Here is a 22,954-nt window from a genome sequence, read left to right on the forward strand (position 1 = left end):
CGGCGCCACGCGGGTTCTCGGCTGTCCTCACGCTGACATTAATCTGGAGCTCAAACCTGTAATCCGGTTAGCTCCAAAACTGCCTTTCAGAGGAGAGTCTGTCTTGCAGCCCGGCGTCTGGCGCATTTTCCCTCTCCTGTGACAGTGGTGGTCTGGCAAGGTGCCGTGTCGTCACTATTGTCACTTTTCCCAGGGGAAATACAGCAAAGGCAGAGAAGTCACTGTACGTACTTCTCATTTTCGAACGCACTGAGCAGGATCATTGCCAGTGGTCCCCAAATTGTATGCACCCGGGATCAACAATATAGAGCTATGTGTCTTCTTACACGGTGGCTATATGTCTCCGTCCAGGCTGAGCGTGTGAGAGAGACTTGCTACGAGGAGGGAAGATAAGGAACATATTTATTATGATGCGAGGCAGATGATTTTTTGAAAACCCCACATTCTGCTTTATCGAAGCCAAAGATGACAAGTACAGTGATTTTTACACAGCTCATGGTAATGTCAGTGACCCAAAACATTTAATTAGGGGACCAGATTTAACCCAAACAGGCATATATTCTTATTAGATGACTATATGGATGGATAGACTGTGGGGAGAGAGAGACAGACAGGACAGACAGACAGATCTTTGTGGGAAGAGTGATATGGCCACTCAGGATTCTGTGGCCTTGGGAAGTATCATGACTCTCCCCAAACCTCACTGTCTTCTGTGTGGAGCTTTAGTTCTGTTCAGTTAGATAGTTCATACAAACCTCACAGACAGTGAGTGGTGAAAGGTCCCATTTAATTACTCTTGGCCACATCGTTACTATGCGAACTATTCTGGTATTCAGAGGATATTACGTCTTAGGCTATGAAAATGCTTGCGGTTGCGCCTGTCTATCGTGCTCAGTTGGAAATTTAAGTTCCCGGATATAAAGGGCTGTGTACGTGGATTCCTGCTTCTCAGGAAGTAGTCTGGTTTCAGTGTATGGATCCAGTTGAGTGGACGGTGTTGTGGCTTCTGATGGTGTGATTAAACAGACTTCGCTATACGTTACTTGTAAGGTTTACAAAAGCAGAGGTCGTTTAGTTTAACATAAGGTAACACTCAGACAAAATCGAATGTGGTTAGAAATGCCTAAGAAATGTGTTTTGAGGAGGAGTCCGGAAGCTTGTTTGGCTTGTGAGCACCTTTGGGAGTCTGGATGAAGCCCAGACTCCTGGCCACGTGCGCGGCGATGGCATTTTCTGAAGAATTCCGGGAGATCCACAGAATCCCTTGACTGAGCCTGGGCCAGCAGGGGTGATGCAGCTCTGGGGAAGAATTCCTACGGTCGGACGGACCAAGGGGTCTGAACATAGCAGATGGTGTCAGAGGGCAGGTGGACCCTGGTGAAGAAGGGCCCCGGGGTGGCCGGCTGCAATCACAGAGCCACATCCCAGGGGCCATGGGTTTGTTCTCATTTACACGGTGTTTCTTCTCTCGCTGGGGCCCCGGCTCGCACCCGATGCTGCATGGGCATTGCTGTCTCCCTGTGCCCATCTGCTCACCCCTCCGTCCCCAAGGAGGGAGGCGAGGGGACCCCGAGGACAGTCTCAGGAAGGCTGGGCCCTCAGAGTGCCCTGCAACCTGAGGACGTCGCAGGCATGAAAAGTGGCTTGCAATTACATGGGATTCAGAATCCAAAGAAATTAGGGATCGGACAAGGGCACAGAGTCTCAAAGAGACAACAGAAAAAAATGCCCAGTAACAATTGTCTTTTTTTTTTTTTTTTCCTTAATATTCCTGCTCTCCCTAACCAGGAAAACTTGATATTTTAGTGGAGAGTGAGGAAACTCAGCATCAAAAAGAGGAAAGGAATGTCAGAAAGAAAAGAGAATCTAGCTTCTATAAAACGTTGCAACCATAGGAACGCATTTGGTGATTATTTGGTGGTTAAGGCTTGTGAACACGAGGCCCACAGAGTCCTGTTCCAGGTCCTAGAAAATTCACTCACTAGGGGAGGGGCCATCTTTCAAAGGGAGGAAAACCCCACAAATTCTGGAAGGATTGTGAACAGCATGCCACTAGCCAGTAAGTGCTAAAGTCATCAAAATATTACATTGTATTTTAACGAAAGTAGAGATTGTTAGAAGCCGCTGTAGATTTTACTAAAAAATAAATTATGCTCTAGGAGCCCATTTAATTTTTTTCTTAAGATTTTATTTATTTGAGAGAGAGTGAGAGCACAGGTGGGGGGAGGGGCAGGCAGAGGGAGAAGCAGGCTTCCCCGCTGAGCAGGGAGCCCGATGCGGGGCTCGATCCCAGGACCCTGGGACCATGACCTGAGCCGAAGGCAGACGCTTAACGACTGAGCCACCCAGGTGCATCCCATTTAATTCTTTTCTGGAAAAAAAAAAAAAGATAGGGATCCTGGAGCTGCCAATATGTTGATTTGAACCATGAATTTGAAAGGTGACTAATGAACATATAGGAAAAAAATAAAAAGAAGATGGCCGCGCAGCTGGTGGAAGACCACACCCAAAGACCGTTCACTAGTTCAGCAAGTGAGACGCTGGGGGCAGGGGTGGTCAGTCTGGCATTATTGCTGATTTCTCCTTTGCTTAAGTAAATAACGCTCTGATCCACTTGTCCAACGTCTCGGGGGGAGAACCTGGGGTGGAAACTCTCCGTACTGAGTAACAAAGCACCGACTGTGAACAACGTGCAACGGGGCAGGAGCCAATGGAAGAGTATTCGCTGGTGGATCCCTCTTGTTCCAACGTGGGGTAGGGGGTGGTGGACGGGGCTTCCGAGTGGGAGAAGGAGCTGCCGAGTTCCTTGACTGCCCTCCAGACTGACGTGCCGAGCATCCCGCCATGCTTTGAGCCAGTCTTTGAGCCAGATGCCTCGTCAGGTGTCCCTACCCAAATGCCCGGAGCCCCCCATGGCGAGGTTTAACCGGGAGACTTGGCTGGACACCAAGAGAGACCTGGCCTTTTGTATACTGGAGGCATAAGAAGACCACGATGTTTATCTTCAGCTGCCACAGAGTGGCGATATGGAAAAGAAAAGCAACCTGTCACAGACTGTTCCAGAAGATAGAGTTTGCATCAGTAGTTTTAAGAGATGTTTGGTTCACTCTGAGAGGGGATTTTATAGTTACAGCTGCCCTGAGATTTGACTCACAGATTGCTGATAACGCTTACATCTCTGTTCTAAACAACACTTTGAATGCTGTTGTTTCAATTGCTTGTCCAGGCAGGTACGTGAGGGAGGATCGCACTTGACTTCTGCCCCAGAAGGGACAGTAAAGGTGTGTGGGGTTTGATTCCTCTCCCCAGGGCTTTTCTTCAGATGCAGGGGTTGACACTTCAAAGCACCAAGGAGTCATGACCTACCTCTTGGGTAACTAATTTAATTATTTAACGATAATTTGATTATTCGGTACAGTGACTATTTAAGAATAATTGCTTACAAGCTCTCAGCTCCACCTTGTACGTTCTAAAATAATTTCTATCGTGCCCAAGTTACGAGGCAGATTTTTGTTGAGAGGAGTTCCCAAAACAGTGTACGATTTTTTCTATGATAGTATATGTATTGTATTTTCTGAAATATGAGGATGAAGCCTTTGACCCAGGGACTCATTCTGATGCCACGGATTCATATAGAAAAAGGAACTACAGGAGAATAACGGCCCACCTCGAGGGGCGGGCCTGTCTCCCACCGTTTGGAGTCCCATACGTTGCATTCAGGAGGTGTTTCAGGTGCAGCCGCTAAGTCACGCTAGGAAAGCGGGGACAGGTCTGCCTGGAGTGTGCAGAGAGCACATGGGGACATGGGAGGAAGGCTGCGATTTACAGCAAGTGACTTCTCCGCTGATGTTTGGAACTGTGACTCCAGGACCCGTGTCCTTGAATGGGGCGCACGCTTCTGTGAGAGACGCCTCGGGAGGTGGGCCATGGATGGAACCCAGCTCCAGGGTATGGAGGAAGAGAAATGTGTGCATTTGGGGAGCATGGTGGGTGTTTTTCTTAGAACCTGATGCCATCAGAAATGTGTGGGGGCTGCTTCTAAGGTCCGTCCCCTTGCTCTCCAGCTTCGCAACCACACAGAAATGAATCCTGTGGTCAGCCTCACCTGCTGTCAGCTGCAGAGCCCCCATCAGGGTCTCTCAACCGTGTGAACCCCTTCCCCATCCATAAAATGGGATCACACCACCTGCTTCCCAGGCTGTTGGAGAGGGAGGAGGATGAGGCGCGTCGTGGAGGCCCACAGGACAGGGCCCAACACGGAGTGGACGCTGAGAGCGAACCTCTCCAGTGTTACCTTCACGCCTTCTTTTTTCTTTTCTTTTTTTTTTTTTTTAAGACTTTTTTTTTATTTGAGGGAGAGAGAGAGAAAGCAGGGAGGAAGGGCAGAAGGAGAGAGAATCTCAAGCAGACTCCACGCTGAGTGCAGAGCCTGACACGGGCCTTGATCCCACGACCCTGAGATCATGATCTCAGCCCAAATCAAGAGTTGGGTGCTTAACAACCGAACCCCCTAGGCGCCCCTTCCTGCCTTCTTTTTAGGCAGAGCTCTGCTACTTTCCATTCTTGACAGCTTTTGATTCTCACTTCCACACGTTGGAACTGTTTGTGCTTTACTGACGAGAAGCGGAGCGAAGAATCAAGAGCCAGGCTTGCCCCTCGAGGGAGGGGCGATGGGGATGTCCTCAGGCTTTTTCCAGCCCAGGGAGCTCCAGGGGCAGGTGCCCACGTGGCCTAGCTGTTGACCCTCCCCTGCCGTTATCCTCAGTGCTCCCTGGAGGCCCCCCCCTCCCAGAATGTGCTCTGTGTTCAGGAAACACCGTGGGATTTGTTGTAAAGTGGGTTTCCGTTCACTAAGGGAGGGAAAATGACCCGGCCAACAAAACTCATCTACACTTCCGTCCTTATACCAGTTCATGTTACAGGAAGACAAACACGATTCTTCCCTTTATTCTGTAGCTACGCAACTCTCCCGTGGATGTATCTGATGTCCAGAATCTTCTCGAGTTCGGACGTGGCGTTCATCTCCTATGTGTCCCTGAACTTCATCTTCGGGCTCTGCACCATGCTGATGACCATCATGCCCCGGCTGCTCGCCACCGTCTCCAAAGCTCAGGTCAGTGGGCTCCTGCCACGCCTCTCAGGGCAGCAGGCCATTCCGGGTCATGCTCCGTGTGCTGTTTTTCCAGCTGGAAGTAAAGGAAAATGTGCGACTCTCCACTGTCTTTAGCCTCTGGATAGAGAACCCACCCCCGAGGATCGCAAACACCAATGCCATTATGAGAGCTGAGCCCGGGCATCCCTGTTCGTTGACAAATTCCTGATCGGCGGTTGGAAGGGTAGATGAGTGTCCAGGTGTCTCAGGAGTAGGGGTCAGATCCCTCTCTCTGGGATCACGTGCCATGGCTGAGCATGCTCTCCGACCCCAGGAGCGCTGGATGATCTGGCCCATTCTGCCCTCCTCCCTGTGATCCCTGGAACATACCTAGTTCTGCTACCTTCAGAGTGTCGGAGCAGAAGGCTGCCCCGAGAAGGGGCTCCGTTTCCCCGGGAAGAGGGTGAAGGAATCCTGCTCCAAGAACCCTCTCTCCAACAGGTGTTCACAGTAGCGAGTCACTTTCAGGGTATGGGATCCCCAGCAGGCGTCTCGGTCAAGCTGGATCCAGTTCTGTCCCTGCCATGCTCCCCCTGCCGTGAAGCCCGCCTGGGTCTTATCTGCTTTAAGCCCTCCTCCGCCTCCTCTGCACTACCCTTGGGGACAAACGTCGGAGTTTTGCGTTGTCCTCTGTCCCCTTATTTCTGTCCTTTTCATCCCTCCTCTCTGCTCTCAGCTCTGACCACTTTCCCTTCTGACTCCACACTGTCTACCTGGACCCCAATTCCTCAGTCATCCTGGTGTTTGATTGACTCGTGGGTGGAGAAGGTAGCCTGAGAAAGGCCCAGCCCTCCCAGTTCTGGAGGCTGCGCTGCTGGCCTATCTCAGGTGAGTCGGGGATGGGTGGATGCCCATCGCTTTGCTCAGCCCTGGGCTTGCAGAGATGGTCCACTTTCCAGCGTGGTTCATACTGTTTTTGGGTGTTACGCACTACGTTGGTGTGGAAGCACTAAGTACGGAAACACTCAGAGAAGGAAACAATCTGTTTTGGTGATTTTTGCAGATCTAGTGTTGACACTAATCTGTATTAATGTATCTAGCCTCTAAGTAGGAAACCCCACTACAGTTATTGGGCTTTAGCTTGAGGAGGACGTGGAGGGTAGCCGAGGCAAGTGCACGCTTTCCCTGCCAGCCCCACGGATCTCTGATAGGACGTGAGCCACTCTGGGTGTCCCCATGAACTAAGGTGAGAAGGAAGGCAGACTCAGGGTGGATGGACCCTCCCTCTGGTGGGCAAGGCGAAGCTCTAGGGGACAGGATCACAGGACAAAAGCAAAAGGAGGTGGGATCCCCTGGACCCAGAGAGGAGACGAGCCGGGAGCCTTTGTGTCCCTGATAGTCCAGCACTGACGTCAACGTCCGGTTACAAACAGCGTTGGTTATGTGGACAGAGAGCAAAGGCAATTGTTTGTTTGCAGAAGAATGGGTCAAGCTCAATTGTTCACAAATAAAAAGAGACATTTTATCATTTTGCTAGGGTCTCTCTTTTCTTTTGCTCTTTATTTTGATATTGTTTGCTTAAGAAACCCGACATCGTAAATGGGTGATTTCAGATCTTCACTCGTAAGCTATAGAGCAATAAATATATTCTTATAGAATCAATCAAGGGTGACTAGGTTCTCAGATCAGCCTTACAAGCCAGTAAACCAGGATTAACCATTGTGTGTCCAAACTGTGATGTTAGAGCATTTTAATTTTTACCAAATCACAATTTTTAAGCTGATTTCTATAGAAACTGCGTTTTGAGTTCTAACGCACCATCTTGAACATCTCCCGGTTGGGGTGAGAGGGATGTCCGGAGGGGAATAACTCATAGTCCCAGTAATTTCTTTCTTTGCATACTTCATCAATTCGCAGTTATCCTAAATTGGACATTTATGGATCGTTATTCCCTGAATTCGTGCACTTGTATGTGCAGGTTACTTGTTCCTTCAGTGTTCAGGCATTGTGGACGGTTCTGTTCTCGTTGGAATAAGGACAGTTGTGAATTCCTTAAGGCAGATCTGAAGTCCTCGTCATTACTGTGTCTGTCCCTTAGTTCCCAGTTCCTGAGTCGGAAGCTGTCATACTCTACTGCTTCTACGTCATAACCAGTGAGAGAAGATGCTTTCATGTGGCACATTATGTGATTCAGGGACTGACACAGTTTTATAAAAACGGGGATTAACAAGCCCCTTTAGGACTGGTTGAAATCTATAAAGATGGCAGGTAGTCAGGACAAGAGTTAAGGGAAAAATCAGATGAAGCATTCATGTTTTTTCCGTGTCTCTGTGCAAAAGACAATAAGCCACAATGGAACAATTCATACTCCTTTGTTGAATTTTCTGTTGCTCCCAAATCACGTTATTTAAGACTGCATTTATATAAGTCAAGCTGTCCATTTGCATCATAAGGGAAAACTGGACATTGTCTAGGATGAAATATATAATTGATGATTTTGTAAATTTTTCCTCAGTATTTGTGATACGGCACATCCCATGTCGTGTATTATAATGTATACCTCATGATGATTTTGCTTCCTTATAAAATACTATTCTTCAGGTGAATTTTTGAATGACTGTAAAACAGTGAGCCTAATTCTTTTTTTTTTTTAAGATTTTATTTATTTATTTGACACAGAGAGAGAGAGAGCACAAGCAGGGGGAGCGGCAGAGGAAGAGGGAGAAGCAGACTCCCCACTGAGCAGGGAGCCCAACTTGGGGCTCCATCCCAGGACCCTGGGATCATGACCTGAGCCGAAGGCAGACGCTTAACTGACTGAGCCACCCAGGCGCCCCATAAATAAATATTTAAAAAATAATAGGTCTATTCAAGTCCTTAACTTTTTAAGCATTGGATTGTCTTTTTATTGTTGAATTGTAAGAGTTCTCTTTAAGTGTAAATACTGTACCCTTGTCAGATAATTTGCAGGTATTTTCTCCTGCTCCATGAATTGTCTTTTTGCTTTATTTTTTTTTTTAAGATTTTATTTATTTCTTAAAGAGAGAGAGAGAGTGCGCGTGCATGAGCTGGGGGCAGAGGCAGAGGGAGAAGCAGGCTCCCCACTTGAGCAGGGAGCCCAACTTGGGGCTCAATTCCAGGACCCTGGGATCATGACCTGAGCTGAAGGCAGACGTTTAACCGACTGAGCCCCCCAGGCACCCCAGGCCTAATTCTTGATGATTACCTCTATAGCCTTGTCAGGTAGCTGTAGTTACTGTGGTCTTTCTGAGTTACATGCTTAGCTACACCGTGTCTAAAAGTCAGCTCAAGGGACCACTTTGCAGTGAATTGTCTCCAAAGGCCGCATTCCTGGGTGGAGAGATTTTATTCCTTGGGCCAGAATGATCAGGGTCAAGTCCTGGCCCTACCACAGTGTGGCCTGAACACATTCATCAGCCGCTTGAGCCTGTTTCCTGAGTGGTAACTGGGTTTACCTCTCAATACTCTATACATTTATTGAGGGAGTGAAATGCAGTGAAGTTCCATTAAGGTTGGAACACACGATACTTTGTGGAAAGTCCTAGTGGATGATGTTTAATGTGGTAACAGTTCTAATCTCACTGTAAAATAAAGCTAACATTCATAAAACACCAGATGATAAAAAAACAGTATATTTTATGGGAGATGTTGAATTTTTATATACATTTAATTTAAAAATGATATTGTCCAAATATATGCAGCCTGTCATATATATTTTTATTTTCTTTGCGATTTTATACTGTTTGCTCTCGCTTTCCATCTGCTCCCTTATTCATCCTTGTCCTTGTAATTACACTTAATGGTAACAAGTTTCATAGAGACAACTACGTACACTGAACATTTACTATACGCTAATTTCGTACTAGGCACCTTACATGTTACTTACCTGCTCACGGCGACAGCTCCCAGTATTGTCCGCTTGTTCGAACACTCATGTGGCCTGTGGCTCGGGATGTTACCTGTCTGTCTTACCTGGGCTTCTGTAACACCTGCCACAGGCTGGGGGGCATGACCAGCTGATGCTGTTGCTCACCGTTCTGGAGGCTGGGCATCTGAGATCGAGGTGCCTGCTGAAGAATCAGCTCTTGGGTGGGACCCGCTTCCTGGCTTGGAGATGACCTCCTTCTTGCTGTGTCCTCGCACGGCAGAGAGGGGAAGCTCTGGTGTCTCTCGCTCTTCACACGGGGGCACTGATCCCATTGTGGGGGCTCGGTTTTCCTGGCCCCATCTAACCCAATCATCTCCCTAAGGTCCAGCCTCCTAATACCATCACAATGGGAGTTAGGGCTACACCTGTGAATTTGGGGGGCACAAATATTCAGTCCATAACATTTCACTATGGGCCCCCCCAAATTCATGTCCTTCTTGCAGGAAAAATACATCCAATCCATCCCAACAGCCCCCAACGTCTTGATTTATCCTGGCTTCAACTCGAAAGTCTTTAGTGAGGTCTCACCTAAATCAGGTGCAGGCAATGCTTTAGGCGTGATGCATCGTGAGACAGAATTCCTCTCCACGTGTGAGCCTGGGAAGCACACCAGTTATGTGCTTCCAAAGTACAGCCACGGGACAGGCTTAGGACAGACATGCCCGTTCCAAAAGTGGAACTCGGGAGGAAGAAGCGGGTGGGGACTCCCAAGCACGTCCACCACCCAGCAAGGCAAAACCACCAGACCTGAGGCTTGAGACTAATCCTCTCCGGTTCGATGCCCATCTGCGCCTGTCACCGCGTGGCTGGGGCAGGGGGGGACCCGGACACAGGACCAACAAGGGCAGACGGAGGGTGTGAACAGCTTTCGGTGTGATTTATTTTCCATTTCTCTCACTGTACAGAATTTACAGAACATCTATGATGTCCTCAAGTGGGTCTTCACCATTTTCCCTCAGTTCTGCCTGGGTCAGGGCCTGATAGAACTCTGTTACAATCAGATCAAATATGACCTGACCCACAACTTTGGCATCGATTCCTACGTGAGCCCCTTTGAGATGAACTTCCTGGGCTGGATCTTCGTGCAGTTGGCCTCGCAGGGCACGGTGCTTCTCCTCTTGAGGATTTTCCTGCACCGGGACCTTCTGCAGCGGCCACGGTATGTCCTGTGGGGCTCAGCCCGGAAGGGCGCCACCTGTTCAACAAAGAGGGAGAGGACGCTCCATCCTGGAGACAGCAAGACAAGAAGTGTGTCCGATCCGTGTGATAACACGGTGCTGATGAGTGAAGATTTTATGTTGCTTTTTCTTCTCTTTTCTTTCCATCTTTCTTTCTTTTCTTTTTTGATTGGTGTGAGTCTCCAACGCTAGGAAGGAGAACGTCAAAAGATAAAGTGCCAACCTGCAAGATAATCGTTCTAATTATTTAGTTGTCCCCTTTGAAATTGCTCAATTTCCCTCCTACTCTGATTGTAGCGTCTAGGGCGAATTTAGTTGATACCACAACAAAATTAATTAATAAATTAATTTTTAAGAGATTTTATTTATTTATTTGAGAGAGAAAGAGCACGAGCAGAGTGAGGGGCAGAGGGAGAAACTCACTCCCCACTGAGCAGGGAGCCCGATGCGGGGCTCGATCCCAGGACCCTGAGATCATGACCTGAGCCGAAGGCAGACGCTTAACGACTGAGCCACCCAGGCGCCCCTCACATAATTTATTTTTGTAGCTACATGACTTTAACTCCTAACATCAGGAATGGATGGAAGGTCAGCCCTGATAACCGCTTGCCCTTTGTCAGATCCTGCCTGTTGCCAGTGATGCTGTGTTTTTCTCCTTGTCAGGTGACGATGAACGTCAGGTAGCAGAAGGAATATATATATATAATATTTATTAGTACTAACATTTACATATATCCACATATAAATACATAATTGTATATAATAGATATATTTTATTTATATTTACGTTGAGGTGTATGTATTTGTAGATCTATAATGTGGCCCATCCACACACACACGCACGCACACACACACGCATGTCTCTATTATTCTAAGTGGGATTGAGAACACATTATAGACACACAGGGAGGAAATATGCTTTGCTGTGCTGGCCTCACGGTGCGTGTGTCTCCTTGTGCCCCACGCGGCCCCCGTCCATTGCCTTGGTCTCTCTAAGAGCTGCACGTGTCTCTCTGAGGATCCGAGATGGATCCTACACGGAGAAATTGCTAATTAGGATCGTGTTGCTGGAGAACCTGTTAAGGATCGTGGACACGTTATGAATATTTCGTGGTGGTGCCTTATAGAATTGTTCCCGTTAGTCATTTCAAGACATGCTTCCTTTCGAATTCCTTTCAATCTGCTAGAGCAGCAAGCCGCATTGAATATAAATCCCAAAGCTCTCTCGAATTGGCCGCAATCCCTCTGGAGTCTAGATTTCCAGTATCTGACTGAATTTGGAGGAGAATTCTGAGTGCTTTTCAAACATAATTGGTTCCTTGGTCGGCCCTCATGAGTTTAATCTGTTTTAAATAAAATCTAGACCGTAGAATCCCCTTGGGTGGATTTCAGGGTGCCCCATTCTCTCCGGGAGAGCATCAGAAGACTTCTTTTTAAAAGATAAGAGTCCTTGTCTCACTTGGCGGAGCATTTGTTCCACCATATTTTAGAATAATGCCTTTGCTATCCACAGCGAATCATCAATATTTATTGTTCTTTGTCAGTGTGGGGGCCGCAGGACACTGAAATGTAATCTGACTGAGACACTAGTTGCCTGCTACCTCTATGGATGACTTACTACAGTGGGGTCTCGCTAAATCAGTTTGTGTTTTTTTTTAAAGATTTTATTTATTTATTTGACAGAGAGAAAGCACAAGTAGGCAGAGAGGCAGGCAAAGGGAGAGGGAGAAGCAGAGTCCCCGCTGAGCAGGGAGCCTGACGTGGGGCTCGATCCCAGGACCCCGGGATCATGACCTGAGCCAAAGGCAGATGCTTCACCAACTGAGCCACCCAGGTGCCCTTAAATTAATTTGTTTTTTTAAATCCACTTCTGGGAGCCTGTGGGTGGCTCAGTCGGTGAAGCATCTGCCTTCGGCTCAGGTCGTGATCTCAGGGTCCTGGGACAGAGCCCCTCATCGGGCTCCCTGCTCAGCGGGGAGTTTGCTTCTCTCTCTCCCACTCCCCGTGCTTGTGCTCTCTCTCTGTCAAATAAAATCTTAAAAAAAAAAAAAAAATAAGTCCATGTCTGGCCAGGTCACTAATCATTGACAAAAGAAGAAAATCCTATGTTCTTAGCCAGGCCCCCTCAGGTCGGGCACCTCATGCCCTGTGAAGCTCTCTGTGACACCCCTTCGACCCCCATGGGTGACATTTGCCTCTGGTCATCTGCTCAGTCGGGGCCCCTGGCAGGACTGGCCTCCCCCGCCTCCAGCACCCACCTCGTGCTGCTCCCCACCCCCCAGGGCTGGCCCGATGCCTTCCCAGCCTTCCTGTTGCAGCCCGTCTCTGTCTGCTGGGGCCGGAGTGTCATTTTATAGCGTTTACACGTCACTCTGCTCTGCTTGACCGTCCGCTCCTTCGCGCGGGGAATGCCGTGCACTGGTGTTGAATCATGCACGTAAACAGGAAGATGCCCCCCTCCCCCGCACCTGGGAGGGATAGCGCCTGTCCCCCCGCACCCCCCCAGCCAGCAGCGTGTCCCTGAGCAGGTGCGGACCCCTCCTCCTTGCTGTCTGCCCCCGCCAGCCGTGGCCCTGAACCGCGTCTGCGGAGGGTCCTTGGTCGTCTGCTGAGAATCCAAGTCTCCGTGAGAACCTGAGCCCGGGCAGAACACCAGGCAGGCTGCGGCCATTGGGGGCCATTCTAGCCTACTCTCTCCGGTCTGGAGCTGACCTGGCCCTGTGTGCCCAGGTGCTGGTTGGGTGCGAGCAGGCACGTGGCCCGGGAGGCATTTCTCTGCTGCTGTTGGGCATTTCGACTCTCAGGTGCCCGGGCGTCTCCTTCCTCCGTAATGTAGACGCTGGTGTTGTGCTTGTTCTTGTCAGCTGGAGGGGTCAGCGTCTGCGTGACCCGTGCCATTAACCACGCTGGACATAACCACTGTTCTTGGGTGGTTTTTTTTCTTTTTACACATTAAAAACCATTACTTTTTATTCATTAAAATACATTAAGTTCAGGGGCGCCTGGGTGGCATGGTTGAACATCTGGCTGTTGGTTTCAGCTCGGGTCATGATCTCAGGGTGGTGGGATCGAGCCCCGGTCGGACTCCACACTCAGCGGCGAGCCTGCTTGAGATTCTCTCTCCCTCTCCCTTTCCCGTGGCCCCCCCTGAAATCAATCAATCTTTTTATAAAATACCTTAAGTTCACACTTAGCCTAAAGCTATGCATTTCAAATCCACCGTGTAATCTTGTTCCCAATACAGAATATAAGAATTGCAGAGCATTCCTGTGCTGATACAATGATCCTGGAGTACTGATTTCTGTAATTTTCCACTGATCTTGTTTTTTTCTCCAGTGACTTGTTTCTCGTGCTTTTGAATGTTATATGAATGATGTCATGCAATAGACACTTCCGAGTAGCTAGGTGTATTCACTCGTCCTCTAGGTTGCATGTTGAATAGATTCTGTATTTGTTTAAGGGTGATTTTAGGCACAGAAAAAATAATGCAGGGAAAGGACCTAAGGCACTGGGAGATTTTATTTTAAATATTTTATTTTATTTTAAATGCCTTTTTATCTCAGAAAAGTTGAAGACTCAGAAGAAATTGCAGAATTCGTACAGAGTCCCTGTGCACCCTTTACTCAGCTTCTCCCAATGATGCCGTGATTAATTTGGTTGTATATTACATGACAGTATCTCATTGGCAAAACCAGGAAGTTGATGTTGGTACAACCTTAACTTGGGGGTCTGTACCTATTTAATGATTAAAATGTTGGCATGTTACAGTTTACAGGAGAAATCGAAATTTACTTTAAAGTTAAAATGTGCCTGGTTGAAAATCATAAGGAAGATTGAAAAAAGAGCAGCTCAGATTTAGAGCAAATAAATTTGAAGTGAATGTTAAATTTGTATTCACTTGATAAATACTTATTAAATCTATTATGCCCACGTGGTGCTGTGTGAAGCACTTGCTATACAATCCCTTTACACAATCCAGTGTGTTCTATGTAACTATAATGTTTGGGCATTTTTATGTACTATGCACTTTACTTAAGTGACCTATTTGCTAAAAATGCTTAGACAAGATGACTCCTTGTAATAATTTTGTGATACATTCTTTTTCCACTTTGCACAGAAGCCTGGCCTTTTTTTATTATTCCTAAAATTGAAAAGCAGCTCTAGTTGAGCATCTGTCCACTTTGCTGTCTTTTAGGAACATGAACATTTCCTTCACATTAGGGGATGAATGTGGACTCTTGCTTGTTATGTTTTCTTTTTCTTTTTCTTTTTTTTTTGATTAAGATTTTATTTATTTTTTTGACAGAGAGATAGAGAGAGAACACAAGTAGGCAGAGAGGCAGGCAGGCAGAGGGAGAGGGAGAAGCAGGCTCTCCGCTGAGCAGGGAGCCCGACGTGGGGCTCGATCCTAGCACCCCGGGACCATGACCTGAGCCCAAGGCAGACGCTTCACCGACTGAGCCACCCAGGCGCCCTGGACTCTTGCTCATTATTAATCGCAATGGCAGAAGTAAGGTGTGTGGACCAGAGCTGACAGTGCAGCCTCAAGACCACATCTTCTGTTTCGACAGGACTCTGACCTTTCTGTCTCTCTTGACTCTTCCATCTCCAGTTCTCATGTGTGAATTAACCCTTACTTCATCTTCCCAGGGGTCAGTCTGCCATCCAGGGCACACTCACATCCTCCAAGGACCTAGATGTTGAAAAAGAGCAGATAAGAGTGTTGAAAGGAAGAACCAGTGAAGACCTTCTTGTGTTACACAACCTTAGTAAAAGCTACGGAAGCTGCTTTAAGAGGACCACTGCTGTGCGAGATATTAGTTTGGGCATACGAAGAGGAGAGGTAAGGACCTTCTATTTGTACCCCTTTCTGTTACAAACCCACATATCTCTGTGCATTGGCTTGTGTTAGGCTCAGGATATCTGCGGTCAGAGCCAAGAGCCTTCAAATTTCTGGAATTTCTGCAAAAATCACTAGACACAGAATCTGAGTAGAGAGTCTATTGGCTCTTTCCCCAGCGAAAACTTTGCTGACTGATGGATGGGGTTTATTCTGTTTCGTAATGTTAAGAATTTCATGTGATTAAAGAGTTTTAATCATTGTTTATGCTATGGGATGACATTTTATTGAGTACAAATACTTTATCAACCCAATTAATTCAGGGAACCTCTTCTAACTCGGACTTCCATACTTTTTAACTGGCCAATTAAGCCCATCTACTAAAATGCTCCTTGGGAAAGGGAAAGAACACTCACCCCAAGGCAATAGCTCAGAATTTTTTTGCACGGATATGGCATTAATTCTCGTAGAAATGTTTAATCAGAACTGATAGAAGCCATGCAAATTGTTCCTGATTTGTGCTTAATTGCATAAAAAGAAATCAACTCTGAAAGTGATTACCTTTAATTAACTGTTAAAAATAAGAGGTACCTTGCATTCATATTGTTCCCAGCTCCTGAGAGGCTCGAGGCAGGTTACATGGTTACGTGATTGGCAGCCATGCTGCACTGTGAGCAGAGAGCAGGTGTTTCAGAGAGGACTATTCGGAGGGAAAGAGAAGCCTGGGGACCAGTCTAAGTTGATCCAGGAGTATCCTTACATGCTGCACTGTGGTTTGTGGCTGAAGAGGACTGTATGTGTCCTGAGGTCGGTGGGGCATCCCCGTTCAGCATCTTGAATGTGGTGAATGGTATATGACCATTCACCACATTCAATACGTACCTCAGGACACGCCGTCACCAGGACTCTGGCTGAAGGAGTTTTTTTGTAGCTACTCTTGGCCACTCAACCCAAAGACTAACTCTGCAGCCTTTGGCGTCATATTGAACTATTTGTTTCACCTCTACTTCAAAAATCATTTTTAGTTTTGCTACTACCTGTCAGGGTAGTTTTAAGCTGAAAGGTAAGAGAAAAACTTGGAACACTTCATAAGGGAGGTGTTCCAGGGATCTGAGATGATCCGAGGTGCCACTTATATTTGAGTTCTGTTTGCTGGACTTTTTGTGAACGTGGTTTAAATACTTAGATGTGAAGTGCTTTGTAAGAGCCAGTGGACGAGACAGAGAAGACTGAGCTATGTCCCCGTCCCTCTAGGAATGAATAACTGGGTAGGAAACGGAAGACCATGATCACGCAGCGTGTCAGGTAACGGCGAGGCGAGGGTAGAAGTGCGTGCACGGTACTGCCTTAGAGCTGTCAGTCCAGAAACGGCAGCTGGGTCCGTGGGTCGGACGGTGGGAGAGATCCAGTCGAGACGGGGGGAAGCATGGCTGTGAAAGCAGGTGGTAATTCAGGGAAGCACCTGTCATCCAGAGGTGCCACACAGGGTCCTGTGGTAATTAGGTAGGGCCAGCGCCAGGAAAGCCAGAGCAGGCACTTTCCCAAGATTCAAGGAGCAGGGAAGTCAGCTGCGGTCAATAGACAGAAAGCCAGCTGATGAACCACACAGACTCAGTCTCTACCACAGAATCTCTAGCTAAGAACATACTGACGAATAAAGACGAGGTCTAGAAAAGACAGCAAGAAGGCCATTTTTCACCTGGACTATAAGACAACATTGAACCAAACACCGCCCCCCCGCCCCTCCCCCTCCACACAAAATGTTGATGCTGAGAGTCAGAGTTTAGAACCAACAGTTCTCTTCTTGACTCAAGTCAGGATCAGCCTAGAGTCTGAGTTGGGGGTGGGGAGAAGGGGAGGGAGAGTGGGGAGAATATTTTAAGAATGTACTTTATATTTTGAAGATTTTATTTATTTATTTATTTGAGAGAGAGAGAGCACACACACGCGAGTGCAGGAGGGGCAGAGGGGGAGAGAGAGAGAGAGAGAGAGAGAATCTTGAGCAGACTCCGCACTGAGCAGGGAGCCTGATGTGGGTGGGGCTCGATCTTACAACCTGAGATCATGACCTGAGCCAAAACCAAGATTCAGAAGCTTAACCAACTGAGCCACCCAGGCACCCCGAGAACGTACTTTAAGCGGCGTCAAGAGGATAATGATTACAACGATGTGAGTTTCAAGAACTACCATCCTCCACAGAGGGACACAGTTAGGACCTTGTTGGGACCGCCCCCCAGAGGACGGGGGATCTCAGCACGATCCTGGTAGTTGGCATTCACTTCTCACCCTCTGGAGTGTTCCTTACACAGATTCACTCATCGCAGGTGATTGTCGACATGGTCACCCCGCTCAGACACCACGATCATTTCCAGAGTGCTTTGTACAATCGTGTGGTTTTAAAGGTCTGGGATTATCAGAAACCAGAAATGTCGGCTCTGAGCTGGCTGCTCCTTCTCTCCTTTCAGTGCTTTGGGCTCCTGGGGCCCAACGGGGCTGGGAAGAGCACCACATTCAAGATGCTGAACGGGGATGCCCCACCGACCTCAGGACATGCCGTCGCCAGGACTCCCACCGGGTAAATCCAGATGCAGTCATTCTTGCTGCCTGACACACAGCCCGTGTCCCCTCAGTCCTGTGCCCAGAGTCTGAGATGCCACTTCCCTCCATATTTACCCTCCAGTTAGCTGCCAGCTGCCCCTTTTCAGACAGGGAGGAGCCTCCAGGGCCAATGAGATAAGCTCCCTACATCTGGCCATAGGATCAGGGACGTGTCTGCAGGAAGCACGCAGGGCTGACCTCTTTTGTGGCCCCCGATGGGCTCTAGGTGTCTGCTTGCTGACACAGGTGAGCGGGAAACGGCCAGGGGCTGGCTCTTCTTGCTTCACCAACAGAGCCAGCTTCAAACACCCCCACCCATGGGACAGTGGCCCCAGGGGGCTACATGGTTTCCCTCTTTCACCACCCAGACCCCCTCTTTCAGGGGGTTGACAGCTTTGGGCTGGGGAGAGTATATGTATGAAAATCCAGACGGTGGCATCTGGGGAAGCAGGGAAAACATCTATTCCCCTTGCTGCAAATACTATGGAAGATTCTGGGTGTTCTGCATGCTGCAGACTGTCCGAGGCCACTGGGTCCTGTGGGGGCTCTCTGGGTAACCCCACAGAGTTTTATCTCCGTGTGTCACTCCTAATGCGGCCAATTAGGGTGCACGTCACCCCATTCTCTGATTCCTTCCGAGCTGCACTGCTGACTTGGGGACATGTCCCCAGGGGTGTGGGTGCCATCAGAGGTGTGGTCATCGAGTCGGATGAGGCGCTGACTTCTCTGTCCCTGCTCTGGTCAGGACCGTTAGAGGTTCTTGTCTCTCCAAAGAAGGAGAATCCTGGTTCCATCTCCAAAGAAGGAGAATCCTGGTTCCAAACCTCCCTGGAGGCCGGATTGGCTGCTTGCTTCTTGCTCTAAGTTTGCCCGAGGAGCTGACTTGCCCCAATTGCACTAACTAAAATCTCCTACTTGCAAGTTTAGGGCTCTTTCCGGGCGGGCCTTCCGCGTGCCGTCATGTGAGTCCCAAAACGGATGTTTCCGTGGCTCCCTCTATACGCACACTTCTTCCTTTCCATACCGGATTATAAGGTCCCTGGCATATATCTTTTTTTTCTACTGCAGCAAATTCACTGCAACTTGACAATGTTGATAATAGATTTCGGACGTCCGTTGCTCAACTTACGTAAGGAAAACCGTGTCCTCGGAAGGTCCTTCTATAAATAGCTCCCGTCTGAGTACCATAGTTGATTTCATAGCCTGTCTGTTGGGGTCACAGAGTCACTTTTAAGTATGCCTGGAAATAATGCGCTTGAGATTTGTATATATGGGTTCAAATAGAGTAATTGAAAAAAAGTTGTTCAAAAATATTAAAATCTCCCATGAATTGGCTAATTCTTTGCATCGACAAATACTTATTGTCCTTCTATGATATGCCAGGCAGTGGGAAATTTTCTTGGACTCTTAAAATGCAGTGTTAATATTTACATGTCTCCTGCTGGGTGTAATTTAGACATACATTCATATCTGTGTGTATGTGTCTAATTTTTAAAAAAGATTTTATTTATTTGAGAGAGAGAGAGAGGGTGAGAGAGCAAACATGAGCAGGTAGAGGGGTGGAGGGTGAGGCAGAAGCAGAAGCAGACCCCCCGCTGAGCAGGGAGCCCGATGCAGGGCTCGATCCCAGGACCCTGAGATCATGACCTGAGCCGAAGGCAGACACTTCATCAACTGAGCCACCCAGGCGACCCTATATCTAATTTTATCTATTATCTGTGCGTGAAGTATGGGTGATTAAATGTGGTGTTTGTGTGGAGAGATGCATATTTTAAAATCAGACAAGAATATAAAGATCATTTATTTGGTATACTTCATTTACATTATTCCACGAGCATCTCCCAATCCCCTTCCATAATAGTTATTGTTTTAATTTTTTACAAATCTGGTGGGCATGAAATCTCATTGTTAAATTAATTTGCACTTCTTTGATTATTCATGAACTTGAGTGCTTTTCCCGCATTTATTTGTTTGGTAGGTTTCCTTCCTGCCAATTTCCTGTCATGCCCTTTGTCCTTTTCTCTATAAGGTTGTCTGTCTTTTGGTTACTCATTAATGTAAGAGTTTTTCATACATTCAACTGGAAATTAATCTTTTTTTTTCATTTTAATTTTTATTATTTTTAAAATTTTTATTTTTAAAATTTTATTTAAATTCAAGTGTAATATTGGTTTCAGGAGTGGAATTTAGTGATTTGTCACTTACGTATAACACCCTGTGCTCATCCCAACACATGCCCTCCTTAATGCCCATCACCCAGTTACCCCATCCCTCCAGCAACCCTCAGTTTGTTCTCTATTGTTAAGAGTCTCTTATGGTTTGCCTCCCTCTGTTTTCATCTTATTTTAGTTTTCCTTCCCTTCTTCTACGTTCATCTGTTTTGTTTCTTAAATTCCACATCTGAGTGAAATCATGTATTTGACTTTGTCTGACTTATTTCGCTTAGCATAATACCCTCTAGTTCCATCCTCGTCATTGCAAATGACAAGATTTCATTCTTTTTGATGGCTGAATAGTATCTCAGCCAATGAAATACTACACTGCATATAGAAATATATACAATGTATATACACCACGTATGTACATTGTGTGTGTGCATATATATATCTATATATATCTTTATCCACTCATCAGTCGATGGACATTTGGGCTGCTTCCATAGTTTGACTATTGTGGACATTGCTGCTATAAACATTAGGGTGCATGTGCCCCTTCAAATCAATATTTTTGTATCCTTTGGGTAAATACCTAGTAGTGCAGTTACTGGATCGTAGGGTAGCTCTATTTTTAACTTTTTGAGGAACCTCCTTACTCTTTTCCAGAGTGGCTGCACCAGCTGGCATTCCCACCAACTGGAAACTCATCTTTTGCATGTTTTATGTGTTTTAAGAATTATCTTTCAATGGTACCTTGAATTTTAACTTTGTTTTATAAGTTTGTGTGTGTAGATGTTTGCAGTTTTGATGAAGCCGATTTATCATTTTTTTCCTTTGTTATTTCTTATTCTTTGAATCTTAAGAAATTCTTCTCTTTCTAAGGTCATAAAGCTTAACATTCTTGTATTTAATTTATATTTAGAGTTTATATTTAGAAACACTGTGTGGTAGAAATATAATTTGATGTTTTCCCTTTTTTTCAAATATATTTATTTATTTTTTATTTTTAGAGAGAGTGAGAGAGAGCAGGGGGAGAGGGGCAGAGGGAGAGAGAGAATCCCAAGCAGACTCCAGGCTCAGCTCAGCACAGAGCCCCATGCAGAGCTCGATCCCATGACCCTGAGATCGTGACCTGAGCCGGAATCAAGAGTCTGATGCTCAACTGACCGAACCACCCAGGCGTCCCTTGATTTTTTTTCTACCCTGAGTTCCAGTTCGCTTAATGCCATTTTTTCACCACGGTGTCTTCTTGTCCATCAGTTGGAAGCACTTCTGTGTATACCGTGTATACTCAATATGCTGGGGCTCTCGGCCTTGATTTCTCTTGCTTTGTGATGCATCCCACACGGCTTCCCTGCCTGTCTGTCTTCCGAGTTCTTGATTTTCAGAATTGTTTGAACTCTTTTGGGACCTTTTTATTATTTTTAGGATCATTTTACCACTCACTATAAAAATGTCACATTATTTACATTTTGATTGGGATTGCATCACATTTATACTATAATTTGAGGAAATTGAGATCTTGATGAAATTCTGTTTGCCTTTTCCACGACTGTAGTATATATAGACATTTATTTAGGTTGTTTAAAAAATAGCATTTATTTATTTATAAAAGATTTTATTTATTTATTTGAATTTATTAGAGAGAGAAGGAAGGAGCACTAGCAGGTGGAGGGGCAGAGGGAGAGGGAGAAGCAGACTCCCCACTGAGCAGGGAGCCCAACTCAGGACTCAATTCCAGCACCCTGAGATCATGACCTGAGCCGAAGGCAGATACTTAACCCACTGGCCCATCCAGGCGCCCCTAAAAGATACATTTAATTATACTTTGTAGTTTTCTTTACAGAGTGCATGCATATCTTTTTTAGATTTATTCATCCAGATGAATTTGTCTCTATCAGGAAGTATTTAATCTCTTAATTGTTTGTTCTTTTGAATTTCTTCTCGTTAGATTTTCTCATAGCTTGGAACTCCACTAGCTGGGCTCCCAAGTGAGTGTGTTTGTGTGTTTTGCATTTGCTCTCTCTTTTCCTATGTGTCACTTTCTGTCAGTTGGGTGCTTCCTTCCCCTCTTGATTCTCCAGCTATCCCATGCAGAGCCAGGTCTTGTGTTGAAGGGTTTGGGGTCCCAGCCTGCAGCCAAAGGGGAGACTATCCCATTCCCAGTCACGGCACAGCTTCGTCTGGGCGTTGTGCTCCTGACCAGCCTGGAGGATGAGCAGCTTTCTTGTACCCCAGGTTCCCAGCCCACTTCTCTCAGCCTCGTTCAGGAGAGGTGGGGCTGTGCTGTAGACCCAGGTATCACACTGGACCTGGTTCTGGTCCCTCTTCATCAAACAGGAGTGCGTTCGGTCCCCATTACCTTGCAGGGGCCAGACTCCTAGCTGCTCTGTGTAACTCAGATCGGAAGCCCAGCAGATCGGAAACCTGCTCTAGGGTTCTTCTTGTTTCTAATGCCTGGCGATATTTGAGTGTGTGTTTCTTTTCTAGACACTAATTACATAGCCATGAATGAAGCCAATAAAATCTATTCACCATTTTTTGCGGGACAGGAAGACGCGTGTAAAGCATTGTGTCCACAATTTCCATCGAGATTTTAATTGCTTTTATGTTGCATTTATAGATTAATTTGGAAAGAACTGAAAAAAATTTTTTTTAATTTTTTAATTGTTATGTTAATCCCCATACATTACATCATTAGTTTTAGATATAGTGTTCCATGATTCATTGTTTGTGCATAACACCCAGTGCTCCATGCAGAACGTGCCCTCCTCAATACCCATCACCAGGCTAACCCATCCTCCCAACCCCCTCCCCTCTAGAACCCTCAGTTTGTTTTTCAGAGTCCATCGTCTCTCATGGTTCGTCTCCCCCTCCGATTTCCCCCCCTTCGTTCTTCCCCTCCTGCTACATTCTTCTTCTTCTTTTTTTCTTTCTTAACATATATTGCATTATTTGTTTCAGAGGTACAGATCTGAGATTCAACAGTCTTGCACAATTCACAGCGCTTACCAGAGCACATACCCTCCCCAGTGTCCATCACCCAGTCACCCCATCCCTCCCACCCCACCCCCCACTCCAGCAACCCTCAGTTTGTTTCCTGAGATTAAGAATTCCTCATATCAGTGAGGTCATATGATA

The 22,954-nt window shown here is 46.7% G+C and overlaps 1 protein-coding gene across 1 annotated transcript in view; it reads left to right on the forward strand.

Moving 5' to 3' along the window:
• ABCA13 (ATP binding cassette subfamily A member 13) overlaps positions 1 to 22,954 on the forward strand; it is a 369,069-nt gene that overhangs the window by 269,093 nt on the left and 77,022 nt on the right. The window contains exons 52-55 of the mRNA XM_032430502.1: positions 4,957 to 5,113; positions 9,947 to 10,200; positions 14,870 to 15,062; positions 17,525 to 17,634. Of these exons, the coding sequence (XP_032286393.1) occupies positions 4,957 to 5,113; positions 9,947 to 10,200; positions 14,870 to 15,062; positions 17,525 to 17,634 (714 nt within the window). The remainder of the gene's footprint in view (positions 1 to 4,956; positions 5,114 to 9,946; positions 10,201 to 14,869; positions 15,063 to 17,524; positions 17,635 to 22,954) is intronic.

The sequence above is a fragment of the Phoca vitulina genome, unplaced genomic scaffold (assembly GCF_004348235.1).
Source record: "Phoca vitulina isolate PV1807 unplaced genomic scaffold, GSC_HSeal_1.0 scaffold44, whole genome shotgun sequence".
Lineage (NCBI taxonomy): Eukaryota > Metazoa > Chordata > Mammalia > Carnivora > Phocidae > Phoca > Phoca vitulina.